The following is a 22,190-nucleotide window of genomic DNA, read 5'->3' as shown; positions in this document are numbered from 1 at the left end:
AAGGGCAGAGTTATCCGAATAAGCAATGCCAATAATGTACAACAAAAAGGACTTTAAAATTCTGCTTGTAGACGGGGCCCATGGACACACGCACGGACACACAGATACCCAGAAAGAGATGGACCTCGAGGTCTTTTTTACCCCTTCAGCTCGGAGGGAAGACGAGCTGAGGGAAGAGAACGTGCTGGCTACCTGGCCGCGTTCGCCTGGCTTGACGTCCGCACCTTCCTAGAGCACCAGGGCAGCCGAACCCAGAGGAGATGAGACAAGGTGATCTCCCATGATGAGATGGTCGACCTCTTGTAGTAATGTGCCAGACGAGACGCCTCGGATGCGCGCGATGCAGTCAGCCGCAGACCACACAGAAGCGCGCTCGAGCACACAGGACGTAATCTTTAACAGATTTTCCGTCGTCTTTTTGGGGCACGGTCCACTCCCCCGTCACCTGCTCCCATTGGGTGGAAAATGACGCATACCCTTATTTGGCGTCAAGCCAGAACGAAACGCTTCATGACCATATTTGGTGCGAAATCCACACCGCTTGAGGCATGGAATTCCGCACACGCCCGCATACCAGCGAGCGCACGAAGAGCGCAGACAATGCCGCGAGCAGAGTGTTGTTGCTGTCGTTGCTGTTGGTGATGTAAAAATCCTAACTATAAAATAACTGCGCAGCGCACGTACAATTAATCACCCATTAAACATAGGACGGGATCCTAACTAGAAACACATACTTACCGATATAACTGATCTATAGTACCTGGCTGTTGTGTGCAGTAAGCTTCCAAATTCGTAAGAATACGACACCACACACACACCATACAGATTGGTATAGTTCCATCACCATGAGTACCAATAAAGATGGTTCTACGAAGCTATGCCTGGACCCTAAGATGTCCACACAAGAACCTATCTTGGAAGAGCTCAACCGAGCATTCATCAAGGCCAAATTATTCTCCACGTTGGATGCAAAAGAGGGTTATTGAACATTGGTCAGTTCATCCCGATGAAGAATCACAGGAGCTGACAACCTTTTGCACACCATTTGATACTTCTGCCACCAATGGTGGATGGAGGTTATGTTTTAACATCTCTGTTTGTCTGTCTGTTTGTGAGCAGGATATCTCAAAAAGTTACAGATGGATTTGGATGAAACTTGGTCAACAGGTTGGGTGTGTGAGAAGGACAGACTGATTCGATTTTGGTGAAAATCCCAATCTTGTCACGAGAATTTTGTTCAATTTTCAAGTGATTCTTCACCATTGAGAGATGGGGCCTAAAAAGGATGTACTGTATTGTATAGCATGATATCTCAAAACGTTGTGAACGGATTCAGACTAAACTTGGTGGACTATTTAGGTATGTGACCAGGACGAATTGATTTGATTTTGGTGAAGATCCGGATCTGGCCAATCAGTGGAATACAAAATGTAAACTGTTCAGCCTGGCGGAGGTATGTGCTCTACCGAGTGCCGTTCCAGTTTGATATCGTTTCAGCGACTTCCCTTCGGGCGAGCTGTGTCACGACAACAACAGGGTATGGACAACATCAACTAGCAAATTCCTGGGTGTGTGGGTGTTTCTGATGACTTTACTGCTTTCAGCCAGACTAAGAAAGAACATGATGCAAACCTACTATTCCTTCCACAAACAGCTGAGCAGGAAGCACTAGTCTTCAACAGCAAGAAGTGACAAATCAAAGTAAACCAAATCAACTTACTGTATTTGACTTGGTGTATTTCAGACATTGCCATACACCCAGACTCTGGAAGAATTGAGGACATCTATGTAATTCCTACTCCCCAAGATAAGGAATACCTACAAAAAAGTTCCTTGGGCTCATGAACTACATCTCAGCCTGTACACTCAATTTTTCTGATGAAGCTGCGTCTCTGCGAGAACATCTCATACCTGTGGCAAGAAGACCACCAGGCAGCATTCACTACCATCAAGCACCCAATCTCCACGGATCATGTCTGCTATATACTATAATCCAGAAATGCCGACCACCCTGGAAGTTGACGCATCTGGGTTTGACACACTTGCCATTTCTGCTAATCTGTTGGAGCGAGGATATCAATGAACCAGTTGACCACCAGTTGGGTCTGGCATGGAACGTGCCTGAGCTATGCTCAAAGCCTGCATGCTTTCTGCAAAATGGCAAACCAGTTGCATTTGCATCAAAGAGCTCATCCATTACCCAAGCCAAATAATCAAACATTAAGGGGGAAACCCTAGCACTTGTGTTTGGGGTTACACGGCTCCATACTTACCTGTTTGACAGTGACCTGCCATGTCTCAAAGACTCCTAATCAAGATTTAAGGCTACAACTTCTTCATTAGGTGTAAGCCAGGGGTTTCCAGGATACTCACCAACACGCCGAGCAGGTTGCCTAAACGAGAAAAGTGAGATGACATATCCCTTGACTTAAAGGTCGATGACATTACCTTTAATGATGGAAAAGATACCCAGGACGTAGACAGTCCATGTTGGGTGAAGCAAGCAAGATGCACTGCAGCAGGAGAAAGCACGTGACCTGAAAGCACTGCAGCAACTGGTCTTCGCTGGATGGCCAGAATCCATAAAGGAACTTCCACATGACTTGCGACCATGTTGGCTCTATAAAGAGATGAACTCGGAGTTTGTAGTGGTGTCACCTTGAAGGGAAGGCAAGTCCTCATACCTGAGTCAATGCATGCTGTCATACTCAGCCAACTTCACCTTGGACACCTCAGAGTGGAGGGGACCAGACTCGTAACTCTGTATACTGCCCCAAAATCAATGACAACATAGCCAAGTTTGGTGGATCATGCCAAACTTACCAAGAAAACCAGTCTCAACATCTGAAAGAACCAATGGAGCCTCATGAAATACACATCACCCCTTGGATCAAGCTGGGAACTGACCTGTTTGAATTGAACGGTGAAGATTCCCTCATCATTATGGACTCCCAATCCAAATATCTGGTCATTTACAAGTTAACCAGCACCTCAAGCACATCAGTCACACAAGTCACAGGATCAACAATCAGTCTTCTCGGAGTGCCTGTGGAGATAGTATCGGACAACGCTACAACATTCATCGGGAAAGCATACAACAACATGTGTGCCAACTGGTTCATCAACCATACAACCTCTTCACCGTGATATCCTCGCTCCAATGGATTAGCAGAATGAGTGGTCTGGACAATTAAGTCGGTGTTGGAGAAATTTTGCCAGTCAGGTCAATATGTCAACAGAGCTATGCTCAATTTGCGAGCTACACCCATAGACACAAACCTACCTGCACCAGCCAAAATTATGTCTGGTAGACCAGTCCACATCACCCTACCGAGCAACAACGCATACGACACTGCAGAGAGCTGCAGAAACTTTCACATGACAAGAGGAAAGGGGAGACAACATGAAGCATGCCCATGACGAACATGCTGGTCCAAATCTTCTACATTTGCGTGTTGCACAAAAAGTCAGAATTCTTGATCACTCGAGAACAAAACCTGGTTTCCAAGTAAAATCACCAGGTACGACAAGAGCCAAGGTCAAATAAGACCTGACTCCTTAAAGAACCACACTATGGTGCAATAGATCACACTTGCGTGACTTGTCGAGCCAGAGTCACACTCACACTGTTCCCAATGCAGAAGCCAGCACCGTGCACAGCCTGAATGTATCCAAATCAAAGACCCCCCCCCATCCCCCTCCGAAGTATGTTTGATATGCAGATAAACCAACTTTAGGAGACCAATGACCAGACCACATGAAAGCACCAACCTAAATTGTCCCCAAAAAAGCAAAATTCACGATTGTGACCGCAACGCAGGTCATGGCAGACTCGTGCCAACCCAAAACAGCGGAGACCCCGAACGACGCGGTACGACCACCATATATGGTCGAATTGGCCACGGGCAGGATATGCCAATGAATACATTTCAGTTTTTTTTTTCTTTTCTTCCCCACAGTAATGAGTCATGATCATCGCAACTGAGAACAGTGATGATATCTTTTATTTGCTCAAGAAAAATGTTTACTCATGCAATGTGTTTGTTTCCAATGTTTATCACTGAAATGTTCTCTGGAAATTACGAATTCTTGATGCTGACGATATATTTGCAGGAAAAATTCTATGAAAACGGTCTAATTAATCAAAGTTGAAAATTAAATTGCAACTACATCCCTTACTATTCAAGTACACTCCAGTAACTGTGCATCAAACTGTGGATTTGACATCTTGAACGCTACTTCAACGCTATTGACTCCAACGACCTTCACGAACATTCTGCCTGAAATGAACTTTTATGAGTACTGTATTATCTTAAACAACTCAATGGAGGTAAACTTTATGGTTATCTTCAAAAGAAGGGAAATGTAGTGACTAGTGATATCAAGAAACTACTTCATTATGCTGTTACTCACACGTATACATGTGCCAGATACGGTTTTCCTCTTCCTGTATACTAATAGTGATATGAAGTAAATCACTCAGCTACTCTGTTCTGCCATTGTTAATTAGTCTTACATTCGCCTCGACACGGATCATTTTAACCCTCGCTCATGGTGTGAGGAACCCAGGTTCAAATCCTGTTAAACCATAAGTGTTTGTCCATGCTCTACTAATGTCTTTTTAATTCATGTAAAACTACACTGATGTCTAAAATGTGTGTCCTCCATGGGATTTATGTGCAGACTCCACAACGAACCTTCGACAAATGTAAAAATATAACCTCATAATAAAACTAGAAGGGCACTTGGTAGAGCGCATACCTCCGCCACGTAATGCCTGATCCACGAGAACATATCAGGCCCGATACATTTTTGTAATATCATGCTATAGAGTAATATATCGTTTTTATCCCGATCTCTCAATGGTGAAGAATCACTTTAAAAAATTAAATAATTCTACTCTCCAGATCCGGATTCAGCTGTCACCAAAATTGAATCAATTCGTCCTTGCAACACACCCAACCTGTCCACAAAATTTAATCCGGATCCGTCCACAACTTTTTGAGACATCGTGTACACAGACAAACAAAAAGCGGTGAAAACAACGTCCTTCACCTTTGGTGGCGGAGGTAATTAAAACAAATGGATAAGAGCAGTGTGGATGACAGGTGCGATGGTGGACACGGAAACTACTATTCCACCCATCCATCCATTGGGATCATACTCAATACAGAGCGTTGGTGCTGCCTAAGCAGTCTCCTTGGCTATTGGGAACAATCCTGAACGGGTCGCCACTCCGACACAGCATACCAGCAAGCTGGCATTCATTTTGCTGACCTCGGAAGGATGACAGGCAGAGTCAACCCCACCTGGTATTAATTCAACAGCCGAGTGGGATTTGAACTCAGGATCCAAGGATCCCAAGCCCACCACCCGAACCATTAAGCCAACACCAGGCATAAACTACTATTAGTACAACTACTACTGCCATTACAGTCCGACTATCATGGCCCCAATTATTCCCAACTTCGTGTGGAGGTCAGCGAGTAAGATTTTGGCCCGAGTCCTTCACAAACCAGCTGAACAGACCTGGTGTTCAACTGAAAGCAACTTGGGTAAGAATTTGTAATTCGTTCTAGATACCAGGAATAACTCACGTACTCTTCGTGAAGAACACCGTGGCATATTTAATGTCCACAAATGAATGTGAGCAGACAGGACGCCCAGCTCAACATGCACCAAAGACATGGCACACTTTGTGATGCAACGCTCTTCCTATGGAACACCAATCCAACAGTTTATAGTTGCATCATGAATCAAAGCCAGACTAAGCAGCTCAAAGATAAGTGCACGATATCTACACCACCCCATCAGAACTTGGTGCATCCATCAGCAAATACAAATGATAACCAATAGCAGCGCAAGATGTATAGCAGATCATTTGGAGATCAACTAATAGCAGATCATTTGAAAAGGCCTTTTGATCATAATGCAGTGCGGCCTAAATATAGCGACTACCGTGGTCCATCTCTTCCTCTTCTTCCATCCAAATATTCCGCACTTCCCCCCTTCTCCATGTGCCATATGTAGATGGTACCTTATAGACATGTGGAGTCATGAATAAAATGCTGCACACTTACTTTGGTGTCAACATCGAGTCATTGCACAACTATTGGGAAAAGGAAACATCCAATCAAAAGAAAACACCTACTTCCTCCAAAAAAAAACTAAGGAAGTTCTGAATTTATGAAAGAAGACCTCCTCCTTCCCCCCCCCCCCCAAAAATACTTTTTATGACTATTTGCGAAAAATAAACTCTAGATTTCAGAGAACACCTTATCCTGCGCAGTTTTGAGAAAAAGGACGTGGGAAAGAGCTTTTAAAAACTCCTGCTTTGTATTTCCGAGAACAATTTATATTGGCTTTGTTCGTGAGCTTTGAATAACAGGTGCGATGCTATCTATTCGAAACCGATGGGTCAAACGGAACGGTCCAGAGCTGAAGCTTCGCCAACTCTTCTCGGAGAAACTGACGATTCTGGAAATATATTTGAAAATAATATGCATTTGAACAAACAGATCCTTTGGACGAAATTAACTCAGTGGTTGCATCGCTAGGTGCCGCCATTTTTGTCTGAATCTCGCTGTTACTCCGCACTCAGAACACGCGCCAAATTTGCTTGGTCGAGACGGTGTAAAATTTGGCCAAATTACTGCTAAATGGTAGGTTTTGGAAGTGCAAACAAGGCAATCTGTGTTCTAGTGTTCAAATATATAATTCAAATGAAATCAAATAAAGGTTTTAAAGGCTGTAGAAAAAGAAAGAAAAAACTTTTTCTGAAAGTTTACCGCCGTTGGTGCACCATCTCTAACACAACCTTTTTTTTAACACGTTATATTAGTTCTTTGTGTCTGTTGTTTGTGTCCTCTATGACATCCCGAAACACAGTGAGTTTCCTGTTTGGAATGATTTTCAATTTTGTTTGACTGCCAGACAGGCAGACAGGCAGACTGACTAAAACAAAGAATTTCCTTACTGCGAGTGCACACGCGCACTCGGAATGAGACGCCGTACAATTTGCCAAATTCGGAGCCAGGGTACTGCTAAGCAGCAGGTTCCTGTTCCGATTCGTGTTCTGCAGTGTTTAAATATATATATATATATATATATATATATATATTTAAATTTAAAGTAAGTATTTCCTTGATCATAAACTGATGCCTGAAGACAGAGTGAACCGATTGCTTAACCCCCGCTTTGCGCTACACGCACAGGGTAGAAAATATTGAACAGAGAAAGAGAATACTGTATCCACAATTTGCCATGAAAATACATTATATGGCGCGTTGAAAGTAAATTAAATACCTTTTGAGCTTTTTAAAGGGGCTGGTAGGATGGTCTGGACTCTAGAGGTATGCACACTTGCCTCTAAGCTGTCAAGCCTGGGTTTGAATCCCGATGCAGCTATAAACTGTCATCCTGGTGACTTATCAATGTGCGTTAAACTGGAGTCTCGTCTGCCGCCATCAATTGGCGGACATTAAAGATCTCATGGTTTCCTTCGTGAAGAGTAGGCGAGCTATCGCTGGCACCCTGGACAAATTACAAATTCCTGCCCTAACCAGCAGAGGGCATTGCATCAGCGGCACGGCCACACCCTCAGACAATGATCCCACCCCGCAGTCTTGTGCTGCATACGAAAGAATAAGAAGTCATGCAAGTGCAGTTTAGATGGCTAAACTAACCAGCACCCTAAACTAGAATGAATGTACATGTTTACGTTGTTTCTGCGCGTGTGTGAATGTAATTCCTGGACATGATGGTGATTTGCCTTTGTCTAAACAGCTCTTGAGTTCAGCTCACGTGAAGGACTTTCACCCTTTGCCATTAAAACCACTTGCTGGAAATAGTAGTTTCACTTTCAACCAGAATATAATTAGGAGGAGCATTCAACAAGTTCTCAGATGATATACTAACACTAACAGTGGTCAAAAAAACACTAACACATTCTGCCTTTCAATGCACTAGTTTACATAATAAGTAAGGAAATATTTATGTTACTAATTATACATTTGTGTATTGGAAAAGATTATTTATTAAACCTTGGCGTTTCTTAGACTATTGTGAGTATCTCGATGGAAGAACTTGTTGAACTCCCGCCGCACTTACACACACAGGGGCCCTCGTGGTGAGGGCCCCAAACACCCCCCCTCCTCCCCCACCCAAACAACGTTTTCAAGTTGTTGAGGGAGGGGGTTTCAGTGGGGGGGGGGCAAACCATTCTAGCCAAAGTCTTTCTCAAGCTGACTGGCTTGCCCTGCCGTTTGACTTTGGCAAGAATTTTGTTCATAGTACTGCCAATAATTTGCCTACGATTCACTAAACGACACCATGGGATCTTTAACTTTCACCAACTAATGCAACCAGATGGGATGCCCGGCTTAACATCTATCCAAGGGATGGCATGCACATCAACACAAACCCAGGCTCGACCGAATTTGAACCCAGGCTAGGCCGCTCAGAGTGGAGTGTGCATACCTCTAGGCTCTCCCACGCGCTCCCACATACACGAGGAGAGACTACAAATCTTGCAAAAAAAAAACAGTTTCAAGCAAGACAGAGAATTCATTATTTATTTATTTACAGGATCTACAGACAAATACATGAGACACAACGCACGACTGTTATACGAGACAAACGCAACCACTAAGCTTGGCGGAAGTGCTGTCATTTCCCGGGGAACTCTGGGTACCAACAATGTCACAACAATGGCATCGCCTTTCTCACCACACTCAGTGAGACGTTTCCGAAGGTGATTGTTCATGCTCTTATGCTTTTAAATGCTGAATGTAAAGCAGCAGATACCATTTTAAGTCTTTGGTTATGACTACACTAGGATTTGAATCCCTGACCTCATGGACTTGGAGCAGATGCTTTTACCATTACAGCACCGAGTCTGAACCCAAACCCAAGACAATGTACCATGGCAATACAGCTTCAGGAAATTTGATTGAAAATCTTTTAGTTGCGGAAAGATAAAAACTTTTTTTTTGAGATAAAAGGTGCACGATCTTAATATTTCCTGAAACAAAAAACATACTCTGAATTACCGAGCCCACAAGCAATATTAACCACACAGAATATTTCAGTAATTTGCTGCCAAAGTGTGATAAACGCCAATTTGAGCGAAATGTGCAAGTACATATTCGCCATGGCTGATTAAGTGATTGCTGTATTGTCTTTTAGGCCATTTAATGAGCACAGATCACATCCAAAGCATGCAGGACTCTGAGCAAAATACATCATTCCCACATGCACTCACAAGGAAGTTCAATGCAGGAAGACCCATTAGGCCTATCAAGCCTGTGCTATTCTGTCAACACCCAGATGAGATACCCCTCGATCCCCACTGCTTCAAGGAACCCATCCACTCATAGGCAATCTTTCTGATCCACATTGGTCATGAAAAATATTAGTAAAGGTCCATCCAATGCATGTAAAGGATACGGTAAAGCATTAAACACACTTTTGAAGTTGGAAGCAAAAAGGTTTAGAAATCTCTTGTGAAATTGTTTTTTCGGCGTTTTGCTCTATTGCTCGAGCCCTTTGTGTGGCCTGTTCGTGTTGAATCCCTGGGTCATGAAGTAGTGAACACAGGTTCAAATCACGTATCCCATGTGTTTGTGGATTGCCTTCTTATGTCCTTCTAATTCATTTTAAAATGTGTGAACATCTCCAATTGTCATTGTCGTATGTATGATATATTTAAGCTTGTCCATGAGCCTCAACTCACTATAAAAACATAACCAACTCCTTTTTTCCTAGATACAAACTTTACAAACTCCTCTTTTCTCTCAATACAAACTTTACAAAGGCCTCTTTTCTCTACATACAAACGTTACAAACTCTTCTTTTCTCTCAATACAAACTTTACAAACTCCTCTTTTCTCTACATACAAACTTTACAAACTCCTTTTCTTGATACAAACTTTACAATGTCCTTTTTCTTGATACAAACTTTACAAACTCCTCTTTTCTCAAGATACAAACTTTACAAACTCCTCTTTTCTCCAGATACAAACTTTACAAACTCTTCTTTTCTCTAGATACAAACTTCAGAAACTCCTTTTTCTCTCAATACAAACTTTACAAACCAACTCCTTTCTCTTGATACAAACTCTTCTTTTCTCCAGCTACAAACTTTACAAACTCCTCTTTTCTCTTGATACAAAGTTTACCAACTCCTCTTTTCTCTGCATACAAACTTACAAACTCCTCTTTTCTCTCAATACAAACTTTACAAACTCCTCTTTTCTCTCAATACAAACTTTACAAACTCTCTTCTCTTGATACAAACATTACAAACTCCTCTTTTCTTTTGATACAAAGTTTACTAACTCTTTTCTCTGCATACAAACTTTACAAACTCCTCTTTTCTCTCGATACAAACTTTACAAACTCCTCTTTCCTCTCAATACAAACTTTACAAACTCCTCCTTTCTCTAGATACAAACTTTACAAACCCCTCTTTTCTCCAGATACAAACTTTACAAACCCCTCTTTTCTCCAGATACAAACTTTACAAACCCCTCTTTTCTCCAGATACAAACTTTACAAACCAACTCCTTTCTCTTGATACAAACTTTACAAACTTTTCTCTCGATACAAACTTTACAAACTCCTCTTTTATCTAGATACAAACTTTATAAACTTCTCTTTTCTCTTGATACAAACTTTACAAACCAACTCCTTTCTCTTGATACAAACTTTACAAGTTCCTTTTTCTCTCAATACAAACTTTACAAACCAACTCCTTTCTCTTGTTACAAACTTTACAAACTCCTCTTTTCTCAAGATACAAACTTTACAAACTCCTCTTTTCTGTAGATACAAACTTTACAAACTTCTCTTTTCTCTTGATACAAACTTTACAAACCAACTCCTTTCTCCTGATACAAAAATATAACCAACTCCTCTGTTTTCTTGATACAATGCATTTTCTAGACAATGTGTTTATTTCGCAGACACAAACATGTGATTGTAAACTTGCTGCGAACAGTGTGTGGCAGCGAGATAATGATAGCAATGCTGTTGGAAAGTTAATTGAAAGTCAAGAAGGCCTGCGGACATATTAAAACTTTAATACAGTGGTGATAGTTGGACAAGCTAACACATTCTTCCCACGTGCATTGAAGCATCATGTTGAAGCTAATAATTAACCCACCACAGCATTATTGCGAAAATATTGTTGTCTTGCTCTGAGATCACAATCTGGTCAGCAAAAAAAGTTTTAAACTCTGAACACAGCAGGTTTGAATGAAATGTTTTAAAGTACAAGACAATAGTTATAATGTGCATTGCTTGCAGTCGTGATTTGATGTTAAGCATGCCAGGCCGTTTGACAAGTTTGATAAACGGCATTAAGATGCAACAACCTATTTGGACCATTCTTGGCTTTCGTTAACAATGGCAGGTTTTTTTCAATTGTTGAAACTATCTCTGGTGGCACAGCTTTGATGATGAAGTTAGTTTGTTGCAAATTGTGAAACAAAATGTTTTCAGCATTAAAATTGCCTTTATGAGGTAATGGCAGCAAGAAGATGTTGTAAGTAATTAAACTTGCATGTTCGAAGTTTGTGCTACTTGTCAGAAAACTCCCATGAATCACCCTTGAACCCCTTCTGCAGTGGCCTGACATCAGTGAAATGTTATTGGGTCTGAATGGCCCAACAGTATTACTTCCACCTCGACAGGGCATGGGTTTTCAATTCCAAGTCATATTTCAGATTGCTTGGATCAGATTTGCTAAAGTCATTAAACGAGTCTGTGAGTCTTGGTTAGGCATGTTATTACAAACCACCTTAAGTACAGCTCCGAGCATACAACATATACCACTGCGTGTCACAAGGACAGAGTAGACTTTTCAAATATTCAAAGCAAACAAAAAGGATGATAGATAGACTTCAATGAAAGAAACGTGAAGCAGGTTGTTGTACGAGGTAGCAGTTTGGAAGAGGGGATGATGGATGGGGTAGGGGTAGGCGATGCTCAAGTGTTTAAGGATTTTAAAGTTGAACACACAATCAAAAAGCTTGTCAACAATAGGAGGCCTTGTATGCCCTGTGCTTATGATTGCACTGTCCACAAAAGGAGTAAATTGCTTTCAAAAAATTATTCATTTGAGATCTATCGAGACTCTCAAATGACTGGTCAGAGATCAAACAAACCCTTTCTCAATAAATAACGTTTTTGAAAACCAATTATTTTTAATTTGCAGACGAGCATGGTTGCTAAATCTCAGACAACACTGCAACTGTCTATGTTGCAAATGCATTGAATGTGTATTGAATGTGTCCAACCAACATTTGGTTGGAATTCATTTAGGAATTTGGACTTCTGTTTGCATCATTACTGAGGTTGCTGGTACAGTGGCCAGTAGATTAGGGTAGGAATGTGAAATTAAGCCAGGACGCTGGCACACAACTGTATACTCTTTTTGAAAGGTACTGTGGGATCTTTAATGTAGGAGAATGAATTTGTCACATGGTGATTACAAGGCGTCACATGAAGAATTAAGAATGGGACAGTTTGAATATGTGGTCTCCTTCTTATATTTTAATTATTACACAGCCATGACTATTCCCAATTTGAGGGATCTGCTGGGTAGAAATGTTTTGACCCAAATGTTTCTCGAACCGGCTCGGCCAGGCCCGACACTAAAAGTGTCAATAATTTGTCGTTTGTTCAGGATGCCGTCGATAACTCGCCGAAAGACACCGCAGGATCTTTAAATTCGAGCAATGCCCTTACCGTTGGCAGATGGGTCCTCTGGCTTAACATTCCTTCGGTACACGTCGCACACATCAATGCATCGGTGAATGTGAAACACCTGAGTCGGAATTCAAACCCTGGCTTGATAGTTCAAAAGTGAGTGCACATACCACTAAGCAAAGCTATCCCCGGCAACCCCCCTAACAAGCCTTCTTCCTGCTTAGCATATTCAAACAGGCAAATTAAATAAAACCGTTTTGGCGATTGTTTTACAGATGAGTCAGAATTATCACAAATGCACATCATAATTACCTCCACAATCTGATATCAAAAGGATAGTACATGCAAGGCAGATGATAATTAATTAAAATTAATATTCAAAGTTGAATTCATAAACAACATGACAAATCAAATGGACGGAATAAAAGCATTACCTATGAAAGGTGATTTATCCGAATAAATGAACCATTAAAAATGCACAGTCGAACTCATTGGAGTTATTTGCACATTTCACTTTTGAACAATGACAAGTCGTCACAAACGCTGGAGATAAAGAACCGACCTAATCGCATTATGCATCTTGAACATCATATCGTTTTGCATGTTCATGAGATCTTTACAATTTACACAGGTTTTAACTTTTTGATCGTCATGCCAAGCCTGTAAATCTGCAGTTCCACGAAAACAAATCCTCGAATTCAAATTTGGACGCTGAGCTTATCCATTCTGTTCGATAAGCAAACAGAGCATGCAGAAAAGCATCGAAAAGATTGGGAATTCCATTCACTTATTGATTTTTTTTTTTAACCCAACCAAGGAGGTTAAATAAGCTAAACAAAAGAATCTGAACACTTAGGTACTTGTTTCTTAAAACGAAGAGGAATTTGAGATTGTTGCCTGAAGCTGGCCTGTCTCGCTTCCAGCACGATAAGATGCCCTCCTGTCGAGTAGTGTTCCTCAATACAGTCGATGGACGGGATGAAACATAGCAAATAGCTCGTTGGGATTAATAAAAAAACAAAAACCTCAAAAACAAAGGACTACAATGCAACTTTTATACGATGGTTGCAGGAAGAATGTAGAAGTAAGCATTACAAATGTTCCATTCATATGCAGCATCATGTTTTGTGGGCTCTGTGCTGTTGTTTTTTTTTTTTTTAACAATGTTTGTGGAACTGAATTCCACATTCCATGCAGGCCAAGCCTGCAGCTCTTCAAACAGGCCTTCCATCATCCTCAGCTTTGTAACATCCTTAGTCGTATACTGTGGTTTTATTGCATTTTACGCAGCATTGCTGGTGTGCGTTCAAATTTGCATTCGGAATTCATACGATATGAACACTCTGCGATGTCTCCCACATGGCACAAAGTGCTGCGTAGACTTAAAATGGCGACAGAAACAAGGGAACAAAGTTTGGGTGCAGAACATTCGATGATAAAGTTTGGGTGCATATGGCTCAATGATCAAGATTGGGTGCATGAGGCTCAACGAAAAAGTCTAGGTGTATAAGGCTTGATGATAGAGTCTGGGTGAATAAGGGTTGGTGATAAAGTCTGGGTGCATAAGGCTCGATGATAACGTCTGGGTGCATAAGGATCGATGATAAAGTCTGGGTGAATAAGGGTTGATGATGAAGGCTAGGTGCATAAGGCTCCATGATAAAGTCTGGGTGCATAAGGCTCAATGATAAGGTCTGGGTGAATAAGGGTTGATGATGAAGTCTGGGTGCATAAGGCTCGATGATGAAGTTTGGGTGCATAAGGCTCGATGATAAAGATTGGGTGCATAACATTTGATGATAAAGTTTGGGTGCATATGGCTCAATGATAACATTTGGGTGCATAAGGCTCGATGATAAAGATTGGGTGCACAAGGCTCCATGATAAAGTCTGGGTGCATAAGGCTCGATGATAAAGTCCGAGTGAATAAGGGTTGATGATGAAGTCTGGGTGCACAAGGTTTGATGATAAAGATTGGGTGCATAAGGCTCAAAGAAAAAGTCTGGGTGCATAAGATTCGATAAAGTCTGGGTGCATATGGCTCAATGATAACATTTGGGTGCATAAGGCTCGATGATAAAGATTGGGTGCCCAAGGCTCCATGATAAAGTCTGGGTGCATAAGGCTCGATGATAAAGATTGGGTGCACAAGGCTCCATGATAAAGTCTGGGTGCATAAGGCTCGATGATAAAGTCTGAGTGAATAAGGGTTGATGATGAAGTCTGGGTGCACAAGGTTTGATGATAAAGATTGGGTGCACAAGGCTCCATGATAAAGTCTGGGTGCACAAGGCTCCATGATAAAGTCTGGGTGCACAAGGCTCCATGATAAAGTCTGGGTGCATAACGCTCGATGAAAAAGTCTGGGTGCACAAGGCTCCATGATAAAGTCTGGGTGCATAAGGCTCCATGATAAAGTCTGGGTGCATAAGGCTCGATGATAAAGATTGGGTGCACAAGGCTCCATGATAAAGATTGGGTGCACAAGGCTCCATGATAAAGTCTGGGTGCATAAGGCTCCATGATAAAGTCTGGGTGCATAAGGCTCCATGATAAAGTCTGGGTGCATAAGGCTCCATGATAAAGTCTGGGTGCACAAGGCTCCATGATAAAGATTGGGTGCACAAGGCTCCATGAACAAGTCTGGGTGCATAAGGCTCGATGAAAAAGTCTTCGTGCATGAGCCTCGATGATAAAGTGTGGGTGCATAAAGCTCGATGAGATAAAATATATATATATATATATATATATATATATATATATATATATATATATATATATATATATATATATATATATATATATATATATGTATAGAAATGAATGCATTTGGCACAAAGTGCTTTCCTTCTTTTGCTGAACTTCAACTTTGTTGGGTAGCACATCCGAAACAAATCAACATCCATTTCGCATGAAACCCCAAAAGATAACAACAAAATTTGTGACTTTGCAAACACTTCGTTTTATCGTACGATGTCGTCACAGCCAAATGGTGTAACTTGGCAGATTGACGGTTTGGTGGTAAACAGGCTTCCCATTGGAAGAAAAATCGTATCGGTAAATAAGTGTAACAAGTGTTTGAAACAACAGGAAGCCATTGGGCACAAACTGGAGGGCATCAACTGAGACTAGAAACCTGGTTCGATTGATGTAAGGAATGATGATGTCACAATGACCATTTCATGGAATCAAATCAAAATCAATGGCTTTTCCAGCATTTCCCTGCTTCTTACACCCAGTCACTGGAATGCCATTTACACTACAATGATGCATTGTCGTTATTTCAGCACGAATGGACATGGTATCCGAATGGAAGTTGTTCGTAAAGCAGAAGATTCATGGTGAACGCTCGGATGCGTCGTCCAGACTCTTTTCACAACATCATCTATGTTTTGTGTTGAGTCTCCATCACATCATCCTTAAAACTCGAACAGGGCCATGCACTGCATCAAGTAGTTCAAGTCTCTCATTTTGTTCAGAACAATTAACACACCTTATTGTTCGTGCTCATTACAAAGTATACAATAAGTTTCAGAGAAAGAGGGAGTAAAAAAATAATAATGATAATAAAGTTTTATTTGTTTTTTTTTTATTCATGGACATCAATTTGCCAGATGGGGGACTCTTTTGCTGGGGGTCACAAGTACGACCACTTCCTCCTTCCCCCCCAACCCCCACCCCCAAACTCCCAATCCATCATGCATTGTTGCCAACCATGTTGCAAATCCATCACTACCTTGTTTAGCAGGGACAGCAATTCGTGTTGGAGAGGACAAAATCCAGCTCAGTAAGAATAGCAGCTCAGAGCGACACAGGCTCATATAATGTTTAAATAAATAATGATGACAATGAAAAACAAACAAAAAAATAACAAACAAAAACACATAAGTAAATGTCTAATAAATAAATAATTAATAAGTAATTCCAATAAGTAAAGGAATAAATAAATAAATAAATAAATAAACTTTGGCTGATGTGAAATTATTGAGTGCAGTGGCAAACAAAGCAGACAGACAGACAGACAAACCGACAGACAGACAGGCAGACAGGCAGCTAAGTCCAACAATGGATGTCGACGGGTCTAGGTGGACAGTTCACCCTCCACCATCACCGAAGGTGGCGCTAGACCTTCGTTCTGAACACCTCGCTCTTCGGCAGGACGGAGCACATGGACGAGGGAACGGAAAAAAAAAGTTTGTTGGAGCGAAGCGCGCGAGGTGAGAGGGTGCGGGGGGGGGAGGGAGGGGAGGGGGAGCGGTGGTTCAAGAGGAAACAAAAGAGAGGAAGAGGAAACGGACGAGTTGCGGAGGAGGACAACTCACCACCGCTCTCACGAAGAGCGAGGAGGTGCTGCGGTTTGGGCTGTTTCCTTCGGGACATGCTGATCCTCTCGGGGGGAAGGGCTGAAACGATGAGCGCACTGTAATGGCGGTGATGATGATGATGATGATGATGATAATAATGATGATGATGATAATAATGATGATCCCACGACGAGGAACATGCGGCTCATGTGTACAGACAGCTCTCTTTGCGTGCCGTCTCCGAGTGGCCGCGCCTGGCCACATGTATTAATAAATTATGATGATTAGCGGCGCCGGACGGCGTGTCCCATTGGCTCGCGGCCAAAGCGGTGCTCCGAGGGGAGGGGGTGCGATTAGCGCGACGCGTCATAGCGGCGGAGTGTCCGTTCCTCCGGTTCATTATAAAGTTTGAAAACTCGTCTCGGGGAGCCTGGGGGCGCTCGGAGAGCATGGGGGGCGGCTGGGAAGAGGGTCGTGCGTTGGGTCAAAATGATTCGGCGTCGAGAACGCGGGGGGTGGAGAAAGAACGCGACATAGTGGGAAATGAATAAGCGTTTAGCGAGGCACGTGTTACAAAGGGCGGATAACGAACTGGCACAATGTTTGTAGTAATAGAGGGAGGGGGAGGGAGTGCGGTAGGGGGGGTAGCGAAATTCCGGATGAAACCTGCCTGGATTGTCACATGCGCATATGATGCGTTTGATGTGGACGGACAGAGATGGGCGGAGGAGTGTTAGCAATGGAGAGGGAGGGGGTGGGGATGTGGAGGTGGTAACGTGAAAGAATAGGGGGGGGGGGTTGTGAAGTTGGGGTCGAGTAAACTCGGATGTACGAGATCGTTTTACGGCCGAATGGAAGTTTATTTCAGAAATGTTTCGCCAACATCGTGGGAGTTTGTTCAGAACGGGAGAGAGTAGGGCACACACACCTACACACACCTACACACACACGCACACACACGTACACACACCTACACACACGCACACACACCTACACACACGTACACACACCTACACACACGCACACCTACACACACGTACACACACGTACACACACGCACACACACCTACACACGCGCACACACACATACACACACACACACACGTACACACACGTACACACACACACACACACACACGCACACACACGTACACACACGCACACACGTACACACACACACACACGCACACACGTACACACACACGCACACAGGTACGTGGGTGCGGTGGGAATTCAGACGCGGAGAGACCAATATTAACGTCTTCATCAAAACTTGTGGGTGTTGCTGATGTTTGCGACCTACAGGAATCGGATGAGCGTCGGGAGACGTGGGGGGGGGGGGAGTAATTTGGGGGTGGGGGTTGGGGGAGAGTAATTTGGGGGTGGGGGTTGGGGGAGAGTAGTTTGGGGGTGGGGGTTGGGGGAGAGTAATTTGGGGGTGGGGTTGGGGGGAGAGTAGTTTGGGGTGGGGGTTGGGGATACACTTCGGAAACGTCCGGTGGTCCGTTTAAACAAACTGGGACAGAAGGTCGCCATTGCGGTACTTCACAAAACATCGGGTCGCGCTCATGGAAGGCCTTGAGAACAATGGAAACAGAGTTTGATATTAATGATTATTATTAATCCGTCAATGAAATAATTATTAATCCATAAATGAAATAATGATCGATCCGTAAATTAATTATTAATCTTTAAAATAAATAATTGTTAATCGATAAGTTTAACAATTAATAATCGAGAAAGTTAAATATATAATTATTGATCTATAAATGATGTAAATACCTCTTATCAAACGATCCGACTCTGTGACCCTCAGATCCGTCGCGGGTAGTCTGGGTCCACCATTTGTTCTCTTCATGATCATCATCATATGATGTTTGTGCATGTTGGGGGGGGGGGGAGACTCAGACCTGCAGCACATTCACGAGTGCCCCCTGTCATGTTCTGTGCACGTTTGAGCAATCGGTAAGGGGCGGGGCGTGGAGGGGAAGGGGGGGAGGAGGGGTGGGATTTAATTAATCCGCTCCAATTATAATTACCGTCTCATCATTTACCTAATGGCGGCTCCCTCTTCCCTTGCTGTTTATTCCTCGTGAACGATACACTCTGGTTAATGGCAAGACCCTCAACGTCGTTGATTATTGATGACCGACATGTCCTCCACATGTCCATGTTTAATAGTGCAGCCCAAAGGTCCACACTTTATAACCATCGGTCGAGGTTGTGGTACAAGAACCTGCGGAGACCTTTATTTGGGACTCCCGTGATCATTTCACCGCTACATGGGTCAACACCACCACTTCGTACTCGTGGTCCAGCCTGAGGGTCATGTCCACTTCATGAAGTACCCCCTTAGATGTGCACTTCATGACGGGACGTATGTCGCCTCCCAATATGGACTTGTAGTTCCCTGAAGGTCCACACGGCCATCGCACTTTCTCAAAATGAAGCTCGGTGAGCTCATAAAGACTTGCACTTGTGAAAGAGACACGGTCCACCTCTCTTACGTGTGCAAGGGACATGGTACACCCCTCCGACGTGTGCAAGGGACATGGTCCACCCCTCCGACGTGTGCAAGGGACACGGTCCACCCCTCCGACGTGTGCAAGGGACACGGTCCACCTCTCCGACGTGTGCAAGGGACACGGTCCACCTCTCCAACATGTGCAAGGGACACGGTCCACCTCTCCAACGTGTGCAAGGGACACGGTCCACCTCTCCAACGTGTGCAAGGGACATGGTCCACCCCTCCGACGTGTGCAAGGGACACGGTCCACCTCTCCGACGTGTGCAAGGGACACGGTCCACCTCTCCGACGTGTGCAAGGGACACGGTCCACCTCTCCGACGTGTGCAAGGGACATGGTCCACCTCTCCAATGTGTGCAAGGGACATGGTCCACCCCTCCGACGTGTGCAAGGGACACGGTCCACCTCTCCGACGTGTGCAAGGGACACGGTCCACCTCTCCAATGTGTGCAAGGGACATGGTCTACCTATCCGAAGTGTGCAAGGAACACGGTCCACCTCTCCGACGTGTGCAAGGGAACGGTCCACCTCTCCGACGTGTGCAAGGTACACGGTCCACCCCTCCGACGTGTGCAAGGGACGCGGTCCACCCCTCCGACGCGTGCAAGGGACACGGTCCACCTCTCCGATGCGTGCAAGGTACACGGTCCACCCCTCCGACGTGTGCAAGGGACACGGTCCACCCCTCGGATGTGTGCAAGGTACACGGTCCACCCCTCCGACGTGTGCAAGGGACACGGTCCACCCCTCCGACGTGTGAAAGGGACACGGTCCACCCCTCCGACGTGTGAAAGGGACACGGTCCACCCCTCCGACGTGTGAAAGGGACACGGTCCACCCTGACGACGTGTGAAAGGGATTCGAACCTGACCTTATTAATTTCAGGCAGAGACGATTCGATGATATAACGATTGATTGATTTAATTTATTAATTATATAATTCATTGTTTGATTGGATGATTGATTTATTTAATTTATTAATTATATAATTCATTGTTTGATTCGATGATTGATTTATTTAATTTATTAATTCTACAATTCATTGTTTGATTCGATGATTGATTTTTTTAATTTATTATTTATACAATTCATTGTTCCATGATATGATGATCGATTTATTTAATTTATTAATTATACAATTCATTGTTCCAATATATGATGATCGATTTATTTAATTTATTAATTATACAATTCATTGTTTCATTAGATGATTGATTGATTAAATTTATTAATTATACAATTCATTGTTTGATTAGATGATTGATTAAATTTATTAATCAATAATTCATTGTTTGATTAGATGATTGATTGATTTATTTAATTTATTAATAAAATAATTCATTGTTCCGTTATATGATGATCGATTTATTTTGATTTCTTCATTGTATAATTCATTGTTCCATCGTATAATGTCCGCGATCAAAACGCAAGACCATGATGGAATGATAAGGAGAACGTGGACACTCACTCTGGCTCTGTTGGTCCAGGTCAGTTTGTCCTGCCATTAATTTGAAGCCTCGAGTGTGTGTTGTTGGACAGGGTGCTGCTGCTGGTGGTGATGTCCTGAGTGCATGGAGTGTGGCGGAAGGGAATGCTCGTGATGGATCGGTGTCGATGGGGAGGGTGTAAAAAGAGGGCCATGGGAGCAAGTAGAGAGAGAGAGAGAGAGAGACGAGATGAGACTAAGAAGGAATGGAGTGGAAGGGCCGATGGGAGGGGATGCTGGGTGGGGGTGGGGGAGTGGGAGTGGGAGTGGGGGTGGGGGTGGGGGGGTGGGATCAGATAAGGACGAAAATCCGGAAGAATCGCGAGGGGAGGGGGGGATGTTAAAGTGACTTGTCCAAAGGCCGCGCCATGTTTGTTATCCCACATGAAGCACAGACAAGCTGTTTTCATCATCATGTGTCCGTCATAAAACGTGTCCATTGTTGATCGGTGATTAAACGTCACAATCACACGTTTCATCATAGACTCCATTGTTCATGCCATTTAGTCGTTTTGTTGAAGCATTTCTTCCCGTCGTGATAGCTGTTAGGGAAACATCCAGGAATTAGGGCAAGAAAACAAATGTGAGAAGTTGGGATGTCGGAATTGGTCAAAAGGGAAGGGAGATGTGGGGGTGGGGGTGGAGAGAGAGAGAGAGAGAGGATGGCATTTTGGGAGATGGGAAATGGGAAAGAGAAGGATTAGAAGATGGGAGACTTAGACAAGGGACAGATAGTATTGAGAGAAGAAACTTTTGATTAATGTGGTTCCGTTTGTACGAAATGTTTAAAACTTTCAAACATGTCGCCAACAAGATGATCTGCAACAAACTTTCGTGTCATCAACAACAACAACGATGATGCAAACTTATTAAAATGGGAACGATGAAGTATAAGTTATAAAAACAAGAAGTTTACCTCGTTATCGATCACAAACAATGATGGAGGGATGGAAAGGGGTGTGTGTGTGTGTGTGTGTGTGTGTGTGTGTGTGTGTGTGTGTGTGTGTGTGTGTGTGTGTGTGTGTGTGTGTGTGTGTGTGTGTGTGTGTGTGTGTGTGTGTGTGTGTGTGTGTGTGTTAATATAATATAATGTGATGTGGTGTAGCGTTGTGTAGTGGAGTGTGGTGAGTATGTGTCCTGTAGTGTAATGTGATGTTGTGAG

The 22,190-nt window shown here is 43.2% G+C and overlaps 2 protein-coding genes across 7 annotated transcripts in view; one reads left to right on the top strand and one right to left on the bottom strand.

The window, feature by feature from the left end:
• The window catches only part of LOC147021351 (sal-like protein 1), a 135,406-nt gene that overhangs the window by 78,774 nt on the left and 34,442 nt on the right, over positions 1 to 22,190 (bottom strand). For 2 of the 4 annotated variants that reach the window (XM_085891219.1, XM_085891220.1), the window contains exon 1: positions 17,034 to 17,669. The exons of 1 other annotated variant lie outside the window; for it this stretch is intronic. In XM_085891219.1, coding sequence (XP_085747345.1) covers positions 17,034 to 17,091 — 58 coding nt within the window. In that variant the 5' untranslated portion in view covers positions 17,092 to 17,669. Of the gene's footprint in view, positions 1 to 17,033; positions 17,672 to 22,190 lie in introns of those variants that run through there. One more of the 4 variants, XM_085891221.1, reaches the window with a different exon arrangement.
• LOC147021352 (uncharacterized) overlaps positions 16,810 to 22,190 on the top strand; it is a 39,789-nt gene continuing 34,408 nt past the window's right edge. Inside the window, exon 1 of one of the 3 annotated variants that reach the window (XR_015060765.1) lies at positions 16,810 to 16,928. Coding sequence is in view for 1 of the 3 variants with exons in the window: in XM_085891223.1 (XP_085747349.1) it covers positions 19,567 to 20,181 (615 nt within the window). In the remaining 2 variants the exon portion in view is untranslated. The other 2 variants (XR_015060767.1, XM_085891223.1) reach the window with 2 other exon arrangements.

This window comes from Eptatretus burgeri, chromosome 8 (assembly GCF_056783735.1).
Source record: "Eptatretus burgeri isolate ZD-2024b chromosome 8, Ebu_testis_v1, whole genome shotgun sequence".
NCBI classification, from domain to species: domain Eukaryota; kingdom Metazoa; phylum Chordata; class Myxini; order Myxiniformes; family Myxinidae; genus Eptatretus; species Eptatretus burgeri.
The sequence above is the reverse complement of the archived record's forward strand: the minus strand, read 5'-3'. Positions and strand labels throughout refer to the sequence as shown.